Genomic DNA, 12,040 nt, shown 5'->3' with positions numbered 1-12,040 from the left:
TCTTTCCATTCTCACATATTCGCATTTCTACTACAAACGTATCTGCTGGCGTAAACGTAGATTTATATGTGAGCGTATACACGTGCATGCCATATAGACACACACATGCATCTTAGAGGAGGTTTGCAGCCAAAGCGTTTTAATGAATGCAGTTACTCCAAAGCCTAACCCACAAGATGCACGGCTGATTTTTACCCTGATAAACCCATTTTTTTTTTGTCATCACAAATCTAATCACAAGGGTCACTCTCAAAAATACATGCATGCCCATGCCCGGGGCAGCAGGAGCTGCGGGTCCTGAGCGGTACAAGGACACACTCATCCCTGGACCGAGGGAACGCACCCGCTGCGGCAGCAAAAGGGCATTTCAGGCAAACAAACAGGCTGAAGGGGACCTGGACTTTTCAAGGCTTTGAATAATACTGGAAGAGGCAGTGGGAGAAGCAGCCTGTTGCCTTCCCCCACGCACACACAGAAGCCAAGCTCCGACACTGCACGCTCAACAAAATATTTCCATGAACGACAAAATGAGTGAAGTCTCTTACCTCCTCGGGCCTGCTCAGGGCATGTCCCTCGGGTCCGGTGATTCCCATCTCCAGGATACGCTTTTGTTCCTGCAACATAGCAGACAAATGCGGATAACTGCTCCAGGACGAGACCCTCGTGCCAGGCATCCTCTGGCGGGTTAACAGCCATCTTGTCTGGCTGTCCCTTTTCCATCTGTGTAAATGCAGCTGCGTAAGCCTGCTGCCGGGGGAGGAGGACCGAAAACACTGGCTCTAAACTGGTGCCATACCACCCCAGCGTCTGCTCCGCGCAGCCAGCACAGATTTCAGGGGAAGATTTGTCACTGCAGTGCGACAGAGCGTATCTGTGCCACGAGCTGTTGGGCTGCACCATCGGAAGCCTCCTCTGCCCTCCAGAAAGTCTTATTTGACAGCAAGACACCAACCCAGGGAACAGGCTTCAATCAATGTAGTAAATAGTAATTACGGGTATTTCCAGCCTGCGATTCTTTCTTTGCTTGCACAAGTTCCTCTCTGGCTGCGGTCCATGAAGCACTGTTGGTCTTCCTTAAATCCTTAGCACTGCTGACACTTGATCAACTAAAGTCTTGCCTTTCACATCCAGTTTTCTGACACACTTTTTTTGCTACAGAGTGATTCACTAAATTTATGTTTTCATGAAAGCACAACAGTGCCCTCTAGTTGTGAGGGCAGCGTGTCCACACCAAAAAGCCCATCTTAAGACCAAGACAGCAGGTGGATAAATTTTTTAAAACAGACAAAAAGCTTCACCTATCTTTTCATTTAAAGTCAAGCAGTGGTATTGGAACAAATTTCCCTTTTTGTGGAAAATGGTGGTCAACCACTTGTGACATGAGGTTGGTCCAGGTCTGCCAACGGAGCAGAAGTGGGACCAGAGCTGTTGATGTACCTCCCGCCCTGGCCTGCCCTGCCCACAGGCCTCTAATGAGCCAAGTTCAACCGATGTAATGACTCTGTGATACAGACAAATGTCCCCTGGAGACCAGGATGAAGTTACCGAACATACTTTACTGTGTCATCTAATAAATATTTGATCCCAGGTCCCTGAGGGTGAAAAACTCACACATTACCAACATGCTCCAGCAAAACCTGAGCAAGTTTGAATATTAACATGTACTTTTTGCCTTTGCTGCAATCAATCAAGGCTGAAGAGGCATTAATAAGAATATATTAATCTGCCTCTGTAATTAAGATTATTTTGGTCAGAAAATCATATTTTTTCACAGGTAATCTTAAAAATATTTGTTCTAAATCGTTAATGCAACAGCTCTGAACAGTGCCAGTTAAAGACTTCAGATAATTAAAATAAAACAAAAAATGAAGTTGCAACCGTATAATACAAAAAATAGTAAGATGGCAAAGAATGGAACACAAAGTAGGATAGATTTGCATCTTGAAGGAAGTAATAAAATTAGATCATATGATAAAATTACCCACTGTAAGAGGATTTGATAGTGTTAATAAGATAGAATAGTAGTTTGATAAGATCAAATTTGGATTTTCACACAGAATAGTCCTGAAAAACCACCCTGCAGGCAGCTTTCTTTTCACTATCCAAATAATCCTTCTAAATAAAAGCATAAGGAAAGAGTGATTTTATGATACATGGCAATGGTGAAGAAATATGTTGCTATAGAACACAATTTACAGTTCCTTACTATTTCCTCTTTTCCTAATATTTCTTTTGTCCCGTATGTTCATAGTCCATATCTGTATATTAAAGCTGATCAAAGAAAAATGTAACTGAAACAGATTTCCATCAGAAATGCAATGCCACAAGTGTGCCTTGATTTTAATGGGCAACATATCAAAACATCACAAGTGCCATTTGATTTGTTTCATTTTACCATCCCCACAATAATATTGACTCACTATGTTCCTTATTATTAATTTTCGTTCTACTGGATACTATATGTTGCATTAAAACCACAAATTATATATTTTGGCAGTTTTAAATCTCGCTAAACTTCATGGCAAGTTTTTTTTGCCCTCTTGAATCCAAATGAGGGTTTTCACCCGGTTTCAGTGAGGGAAGAACACAACTGCACTGTATGTGCCTGTTGACTCCTCACTAGTTAACTTTTGAGCCTGGTGGTTATTTTAGCCAAACTTGAAGGGAAGAGGGAAAGACAACTCTCAAAGGGGGCAAATTCCTACCAGGCAGATAAAGGACAGAATCCCACCAAGGGGAAAACAAAAAAAATAAACCCATGTGGGCAAGAGCCCTTACACGCTGCCCAAACACTCAAAAGTTCACCCGAGGTTCTCCTTTAACCACGGACAAGGTGGCTTCCCTAGTCCAGATCTCAAAGACAACTTGGTTTTAGCCATTGTAATTTCCCTGCCAGCTCTGCAGCCGGATAAGCCAGCAGATAAAGAGCTCAGCAGATAAATCACTCGGCTCACTCGGAGCCCTCAGGGACCTCAGAGGGGCTCCATGCACGTATGAGGGATCAGAGAAGGGAGACATCTCCACAACAGCGTTAAGAGATTCATCTGCCACAGATGTATAAAGTCATAACAACGCCCACCCAAACCCGCCTATTCTGCTTTATAGGGGAATCCCGGCCTCTGAAACACCAGCGGGAGGTTTACTATCGACTGCTGTCCTTGGGACACCTCTGTCGCACAGATCAGTGCTACGGCACACTCCAGTGTGAGGACAGTACCTGCGCGGGGGACCTGACCTGCCAAGACTGCACTGGGGATCTGGGACATTTTAATGGAACATACTGAATTTGAGCACAGTTTCCTGGTTCTGAGAGGCATCTTCAAAGAGCATGACTTACACGTTAACACACATTTTTGAAATGTTCAGAAGATCTCAGAGGGTTCTTATTCTCAACTTCAGAGATTTATAAGAATGTTCTCAAAAATAAACAGGTCTGAGAGCTTTACCACCCACTCCAAACTCACTATGCTGCTTGTGCTGATAGCTGCAGCACGAGACATTAGCATAAAGTTTCCCAGATCCACTTTTTGTCCCCAAAATCTCTGAGCAAGGCTTTACGTTGTGCTGCTTCGCTTGCCTCTGCCAGATTGAGAAGAGATATTCTTGCTTCCTTCTGCCCCCCTCACCCAGTCCTCATCTGCTGCCAGGGAAAGGAGTGGTCTGGATCGCTGCTCTACCTCACGGCCGCTCTGCCAAAGCATGCAGCATCCTCTCATCCCAGAGGTTACACCAGCAGTGTGCAGGACATCGGGCCCCATTAAGGCACTAACCCAACCCAGTAGTTCCTTTTTTCCTACCCATACTCTGACTGGAAGGGTTTTCTTCTCCTCTCTTGTGTCTATCTTCTCACAAAGTCAAGCAAAAATGACAGTTCACTCACCTGAGCTATCAAGTCTCCATTTTCAGCATGGACCAGGATAACAGCCCCAAGGCTTTTTAGAAAGGTAAAGGCTTCATAAAGCTGCAGGTAGTACAAAGAAGGAAACGCCGCTGAATAAGGAAAACACATTACTTAACACTCACACCTCTCTGTTCATCTCAGTTTTGCTCCTTCTACGCTGGTAATGGCCTAGGCGAAGAGCCAATTATCTCCCTTTTCCACTCTCCACCAGAGTTTCTCTGCTAGGGGTTGACTTGCCCACCTCCTCCCACACCAGCCAGCCCCAGGACCAGCCATTGCCAGCCCCTTGTACTGCAGGGTCACCTCTTCACCCCCTCCCACGCAGGTCTCAGCTTAGCGAGTAGTGTCTTTTCTTTTTTGCTAGTTTTAGCAAATGTAAAATGGAATTATTGCGGTGGAATGGCAATAATCAATGGACTACAGACACTTTTAGTACAGCTAAAACACCTCTTCTCTGAAGCGCGGGCATTTTGCACCATCTTCTTAGAGCAGATAGTGTCATGCTTTCACCAACATCTTTAATTCTGCAATTAAAAGCTGTAATGTTTTCCCTGGAGCATTTTTTTAAAATTGCTTTCTAAGATTCAAAACCCATCCATACAGAAGGGAAACAGTTGATCCTTCCTATCGCTTTTACCGAGAATTTCTGAGCACAGATCTACTGACATTTTAGTGCCCTTAGCCAATACGTTCCCCGTTTAAACCGGACTTCAGTAATGTGGGAGCCCAGTTTTCAACCGGATCAAACACTGAAGACATGGTTTCTTCAGTGTCCACTTTTGCACGGGGGCACTTCAGCTAGTGTTGAATGGGTCCGAATGCAGCTTGCAACATGCGCATTTAAACAAGGTAACAGGCATTAGTCTAGCCACACATTAAACATTTTGATGTATTTCTCTTGGCAGTTCCAACAGGGAGTTGAATTTAACAGGCACTGCCTCTCAGAGAATATTTATACGTTATTACGTCTAAAATTCCAATTAAAACCACATGTATTGGAGGTGTAACAACAGTTATTTAAGAGATGGAGAGCTATAGCTCTGGGAATGAGTAAGAAAGAAACATTTTCTCAACTGAATAAGCAAACATTATTACTACTAACAGATGCCATTGTCCATTTACAATGACCTACTACTCGTGAATGAGAAAGCTGAAGAGTCTGGAATCTGTAATGAGCTCTGGACAAACAAGCTCATTGTTATCTCCAGCTCTAATGAGAAAAGGCCACCTCCCCCAAAGAGCAACTCCATTTAGCTGTTTGCAGCAACCCAGAAACTCTTGAAACCTCAAAACTGCCGTTGCCTCGAGTGCTTCATCTTTTCTTCCCTCTCTGACCCGGAGTCCTTGAAAGGTAACAGCAAAATAAAGTGAGGGCAAAATCCTGAGAACTGATGAGTGGCTACAATGTGGGGAGACACCAGAAAATCTTTGCAGAAAGCAAATGTCAAACACCTGAAGGAACACACGTGGACGTTCAACACTGCTCGACCCTGACCCTCCAGAGAGAACTCCCCCACTGCACATTTCCCCCAGCGCCACTCAGGTCAGTGGGAATGTTTCTTTGGGATTCAACTTTAGCAACTCCTCAAGTGTTGGGAGACGACAGAAGAGAGGACAGATCACAGCAATGAGAAGCATTCAGAGCAATACCTGGCTGTCGGACATTTGGTAGAGGTCTTTGTAGGCCATGTAGACTTGAAAAGAGTTCACACCTGTTCCAAGACAAAATTCAAAGGTGTTGCCATGTAAGTGGATTCTTAAATTGTATTTGAACAAAAACTTCAGGAAAAATAAGTCATAGAATTTGTCTGGACAAGGCTTTTCACCAGTGATTGCCAGAAATAAAGCATGGCTCCACAGCTGCATTACAGCTGCTAGGACTAGAAGCCTGAATCCCCTCTTCTCGGGGAAATTTCTTGGGACCCTGTGGACTGCCTGTGTTCAGCCCTGGAGCAACCCAGCCACCACCCGAAACACAGACAAGCGATGGTGGCTAAAGCAAGCGTGTAAAGTTTGTGAAGTTTAAAAACACTTGTGCAAGGTTCTGTGAATGACTGGTTTTCTTTTTAGCTTTCTTTAGCCAACAGGAAAAACATTTCAGCTTGACCTGAAACCGTGCTTTTTAATAGATAAATTTCTAGTTAGGTTTCCCCTGAGTGCTGAGAAGCTGTAGGAACTGTGTATCTGAATTTGCACACAGACTTGCTCTTTCTTGACCCTACTGCCCAAAGCACCCAGCTTAGCTGATGGCAGACACTGGAAAGGGTTGGAAGCAAAGCCTGGAACCAGTTACAAAGGCAGCTCACCATACCTCTCTTCCCACCTTCCAAAGATGGAAGGATTTATGCTGGCAGTCATACAAAACCAGGAAAGACGACAGCTCCAAATTTTAGAAATCGGTAAGAAATGCTAGTGTGGAGTGTCGGTTGCCAAGAACCAACTGTATTCAACCCCCTGCAAGCTTTGCTATTTATTTCAAAGACTCGATTATGTACACAGCTTCGTATTCTAATGGACTGGGAAATCCAAACATCTTCTGTTCATATTTCCTGTACATATGAATTCATATATAAGTCCATAAATTTGCCCTACTCTTTAGTTTACTGACAACATCCCCAGTTTGGTTCAGAGACTGATGTCAGAGTTTTCTAGCTTAAAAGAAAAGTAAATTCTAAGCTGTCTAAGCTGCGTATGCTGCATTTCAAAATAGCTGTCATGAAAACTGTGCTTCCTGGGGCAAGAGGAAAAAGAGAGAGATCTGTTCATGTTATTCATGTTGTCTACACAAAATGAATAAGGCTCTCTGATGAAGATGTAACTCCTTCCTGAGTCTAGAATGAGCAAGTATGTCCTCAGGCGGAGAGTATGGCTCTTCACACACACACACAGAGAATTTGTTTATTCACAATTACAAGACTAAAATACCCCAGGATACATGCAGGATAAAACCTTGAAATGATCCCTGATATTATGTCTTCCTGCTAAGTCCAGGCAGCTCAGGGAGAAATACAAAGCGGGAGCTGGCCCCTCCTTCCCGACTTCCATGCTGAGCAAATCCAGCCCAGACTGCGGAGCCCCATCAGCCCATCCTTTCTTCCTATTTTCCTGTTTCTCAAGTTCCCAGAAAACACGCATGGCCTTTACTAACTGTAATTCCTCAGCCCATTCCTCATCACACAAAGTACTCAGTATGTCCCCGCTTTAAAACCTTTAAGCTTGACTACGTCTTTGCTGGGGCCAATGCTTACAGCCTCGTGCCTGCAGCCCCGTCTCCCCCCTGGCTGATCACAGCAGCCTCCAGCACATCTGCCCGACCCGCCTTGAAGGAAAGCTCCGTTTTCTCTTCACAAACCCACTCAGTGTCTCGGATGTCAGCTGCCTGGGAGCCACCTTTCTGCACGGGTGACCATGCACGCATAAAGCAATGAGAGACGTGTCAAGGCTGGTCCAAGCCATGCCGACTAGCCTCAGTGATAGCACAGGCCTGAATCTTCTCATACATGTATCTCTGTAAGGAAAGAGCTGGGTTACCTACTGCTCTCCCTTATCCGCTGGGATCTAGCCAAAGGTAATTCATTTAATCACAATCCCACAGGAGATGAGGCAGCTTTCTCTGGGTACTGTGGCTGGAAGACATATATTGACCCAAGTAATATATATTCTCTTCCTTTTTCTTTTACTGCCTTTCTATCTTCTTAGGTCCTTTTCTGACCGTGGTGTAATGACTATGAGTTTTGCTCCCACTCACATTAATGTTCTCCCTGAAGTTAATGAGAGTAGGAGGGATCCCAGCAGGGATCCTGCCATGGGATCTTGAGCCTGTCCCCTACCGACAGCTCCCACAGTGCAGAAGCAGAGTTCTCCCATCTAAACGCACATCCACACCCTCAGCTACCACATCAGATACATACAAAGTGGAAGGGCATCTCACACGTTGCCTCTATGGCTAACAGGAGAGATGGTCTGAACCATTCTGTCTTGCAAAGGGAGTACTTCTACAAGATACCAAGACAAAATAACACCAGTTTATATATACAGGTGTCCAAGATTAGATTCTTCGCCTAATGCCTTGATCTGGTGTCTCAACCTACTCATTGGAAATATGTGTGTGGCTTTTCAAAAGCAATGGTCCATGGCCTATTGACCATAATACTTAACATTTGTTACACGCTACATTCTTGTAGTATGTCCTACTTGCTCACACACCAGGAGTATTCAACTCATCCTCTGCAAATTTCAGACAGCGCTACAGGTTTTTTTGAACAGTGACAAAGTGCAGTAGTTAAAGGAACGAGTGAGGCCTCTGTCAACACATTTCAGGCTGTCATTCCTTTGCATATACTGCAGAAGCCCAGTCCTAAATTAGCTGCCAAAATGCTACAAGCCTGAGTCTTTATAACCAACATTGATTCTACAAAATCTCCAGGCCCTTCCAAAGCCCATGTCTCCTTAAATTAGCTTCGTATTGATTTACAGCTGATTAATTATTCGATTATACCTCATGACAAGGCACCTCAACAGCAGCTCTGTGAGCTCCCCTCTTATTCACACCGAGACTGCATTAGGCACACGCGGCACTGAAACGTGATCAACTGAGCCCTGGTACTCAGCTAACTCATCCACCAGACAATCAGCCCAGAACAAATTCAGTCCAGATTCCCAGCTGATGAAAACCAGTGTCACTCCATTGACATCAAGTCTATTTGCACCAGCTGGCTCAAATGTTTCCAATTATCAGCAGATATTATTCATTAATTTGAAAGCCTTTGCCACGCTGAAATATTTCCTATTGTGCTTGTGCTTTCATACTCGCCCTCACCTTGTGCCTCCAAACACATGACAGTAATTCACGTTGACTGCCTGGGACATACTGCAGCATCCGTGAGAACAAAGGTGACCTCCTAATGCTATCGCCGCCAAAGAGGCCACCAAGAGCCCCATCACACATCCCGGTTCAGGAACCGATGAACAGATTCCTGCTTCCCCTGAAGACTGAAAGGCGGGCCAGATTTATATTGAAAACCCACATTTCGATAGTTGGAGAAAACTATTAACCTAACTGTCTGCACCAGGCTTTCAATGTAAGCCCTCGGGCAAATTTGGGAGCGCTGAGCCATCTGTGATCCTGGAGCTCTGGAAAATAGTATCTAACCTTTGAAACAAGGCACAGCATACTGATCTGAGAGTACAGTCAGCTAATGCACAGCAGCATATCCATGTTAACGCTGATAGCAGGGAAACAGCACAGATTTGGCACCATCAGTGTTGACAGATGTCATCACCTTGTAAAAATCACCTATGTTATAAAGACCCATGTAAGACCAGCTGCAGTTCCTCTAAATTATGTGTAATCTTGCTGATTGAAGGGTTTTGTTGTAAAATCTGGTTATACAGCACACGTACTGCTAGTGTGCTGCAATACAGGATAAATTCCCCTAGGTGACTGCACCTCCATAGTATTTCAGCAAACAACTGCTCACTCAAAAATATGATTTTGCTTTGTTTTTCTACTTTGACAGTAAATTTCTCTATAAACAGAATCTTTCAAATCTAAGTCATCACTAGCACTGCACTTGACAAAGGACACTGCATGCACATATTACTTAGACTTCCCAACACAAGGTACCCAGGGTAACTAAATACCATTTCAGAAAATATTTCCTAATTAACACACATACCTTTTCAAGGAAAATATCAAGTGAAAAAATATTTGAAAAAATATGTTCCGGGAAAGAAAATCCATGCTGTTAGGCAGAATTTTAAGAAACTAGATCTAAACTAGGATTTTCTGAAGGCTAGATTCAATTTCCCACACATAGGTATCTGGTGCCACCAAGATGCCCTCCATATGGGAGACTACCATGCTGAGCTGGCGTGTATGGAAAATGAAACCTTATGAAACGTTTTTTCTGTGCTATTCTGGAGTGGTAGCTGGAGAACAGGTAGGGTAACCTACAGCACCTCACATGATAGTAGACCTGTTAATTGAACTGAATCCAGCCCATAAGTGTCTTAAATAGATTCCTAAGTAAGTGACCTGGTTTTTGTCAGCCCTGAAACAAAGCATCTTCTAGTGACTTCAGGGACAGCCACCAGAGACCAAGCACTTGAGAAAATCAGGACATTTTTTCAATATTAGGTACCTAACTTTAGCATCTCTTTTTTCTAATAACTTGAACTATTTTAAAAATATAGGCATGTTTTATAAAAAAAAAATCTAGTCTCGGCAAGTAAATTATCCTAAGCCATTGCTGAGAAATGAGATCTAGCATGTGAAGACACTTTCTCAGACATGTGTGCCCTTTGTATTTGGGCTTAATTTGAGGCAGATAAATGGGTAGATTCCGGTCTGCTAGCTTCCGAACTGCTAGCTTAAATGTCTCATTCTCTCCGTTCATGAAACAGAGGATGTAAGGTGACTGGGCTGATTACCCTAAATGCTGATCTCCAAGTTTTATGTTAAAATAAAACCTAAGTATGCAATGTCCGAGCCTATTTCCACATGTACAAGCAAGCATAAAGTGACACATTTGTATCTGACAACACACGCATCTTAATTTTCCATGCCTATATTGGGGTAAACCTACTCTCTCCATCCATTGGCCTTGCTGCTGAATAGACCTAATGCGCAGTTTTAGGTCCATTTTACACAGCAGCAAGTGAATAAAAAGTTCAAGGCAGTGCAAAACCTTGGGCAGCTTAACCAGTGCCTGTGCATTTCTGTTCTGGATGAGGCATTCATTAAAAGCTTTAAAGTTTCACCTTCATGTAATATTTCAATAAAAACAATAAAATACTGCTGATTTACACTCACTAACCTTTGTCTTGCACCAGTATTTCCAGCTCTTCTCGAATCCCATCATACCAGCTGGTGATGTCCACATGGAGAGAGTAGTCACAACAGGATTTGGTGTCAGCTGCCTCATGCCACTTCTCAAAGGAGGTCAGTAAACTCGATCCAGGTTCTGGAAGCACGTGGTCAACTGAAAAAGAGATTCAGTGTCTGTTACCCGGACAGCATACACACTGTTCAGATTTCCTCAGTGTCTGTGAGTAGTGGTCCTCCAGCATCTCAGCCGGAAAAGCAGCCTTGGAGGCCGTCTGTGTGCAGACCATCACTTTGGGATGTTAGCCAGGTCCTGCTGTCTCAGGTCCAGCAGACTTTGTGGACCATCTATACTAAAGCCGAGTCTGGCAACCTGCTTGGTGCAGCATCAACAGGCACACAGTGGGAGAGCCAAACATCTCACAGGTTGGGAAACATTTGGTTTTTTCCCTTTACTGTTTTGTAAGAGACCACAAGTTCAGAACTTGCCTGTATCTATTGTCTGATGTGCCCATTTCTATGTATTTCATAGTAAGCGTTATTATTAACCAGTGCCTCATAGTCACTGAATTGGCCCGCTCTGCCCTACCAATACATCAATGGTGACGCCGAACGCTTTCTCAGCAGCCAGAATCGGGAACACAGCCAAAGGGCTGAACAGAGATGACGTAGAGCACAAACGCTCAGCCACACTATACGGCAGATATGAATGCGCTGCAGCTATGCATCTTCGCTGTCTCCAGGCTTTCTGCATCTGGTGATGCCACAATGTTTACTGACATAAAATGAAGACATGACTACTCATGCATATATTCTTATCTTTGCAGGGCTAGGTCAAAACTTAGTATGGAAACAAAGCCAGATGGGCTTTCAGGCCAACCCTGAGTGACAATGACGAATGGATCTCCAGCACCGTGCCCAGAAATTTCAAGATTCATTGCAGAAGACCTCAGAAAACCAGTAGGGAGCCTCCTGTAGCTATCCTCACATGTGCTACACAAGCTTCAGCCTGGAGTGGGAAGAGTTAGCATTGCTAGTACTCACTGATCATGGTGGTGCCCCCTGCTAGCGCTGCTTTTGTGCCTTGGTAGAAGTCATCAACAGCAGTCATTCCTTGGTAGGGCTTTTGTAGGTAAGTGTTGACGTCTATTCCCCCAGGAATAACCATGCGCCCATTAGCCTCTATGGTCTTGACTCCTCCGGGAACAATCAGATTCTCTCCTATTTGCCTGGACAGCAAGGAAAGGCAGTATTATTTTACTTAAACAATGAAGCACAGGGGACAGAAGCTACCTGAGGCATGTAGGGGAGAG

General features: G+C 44.1%; 1 protein-coding gene across 2 annotated transcripts in view; it reads right to left on the bottom strand.

Moving 5' to 3' along the window:
- The window catches only part of CRMP1 (collapsin response mediator protein 1), a gene marked incomplete at both ends in the record, with an annotated part of 50,894 nt that overhangs the window by 16,239 nt on the left and 22,615 nt on the right, over positions 1–12,040 (bottom strand). For both annotated transcript variants that reach the window (XM_082482106.1, XM_082482107.1), the window contains 5 exons: positions 546–614; positions 3,881–3,961; positions 5,552–5,613; positions 10,720–10,884; positions 11,772–11,956. In XM_082482106.1, the coding sequence (XP_082338232.1) occupies positions 546–614; positions 3,881–3,961; positions 5,552–5,613; positions 10,720–10,884; positions 11,772–11,956 (562 nt within the window). The remainder of the gene's footprint in view (positions 1–545; positions 615–3,880; positions 3,962–5,551; positions 5,614–10,719; positions 10,885–11,771; positions 11,957–12,040) is intronic.

This window comes from Vanellus vanellus (assembly GCF_965231255.1).
Source record: "Vanellus vanellus genome assembly, chromosome: 4".
Taxonomy (NCBI): Eukaryota; Metazoa; Chordata; class Aves; order Charadriiformes; family Charadriidae; genus Vanellus; species Vanellus vanellus.
Note: the sequence above shows the minus strand (reverse complement) of the source record. Positions and strands in the feature narration are given on the sequence as shown.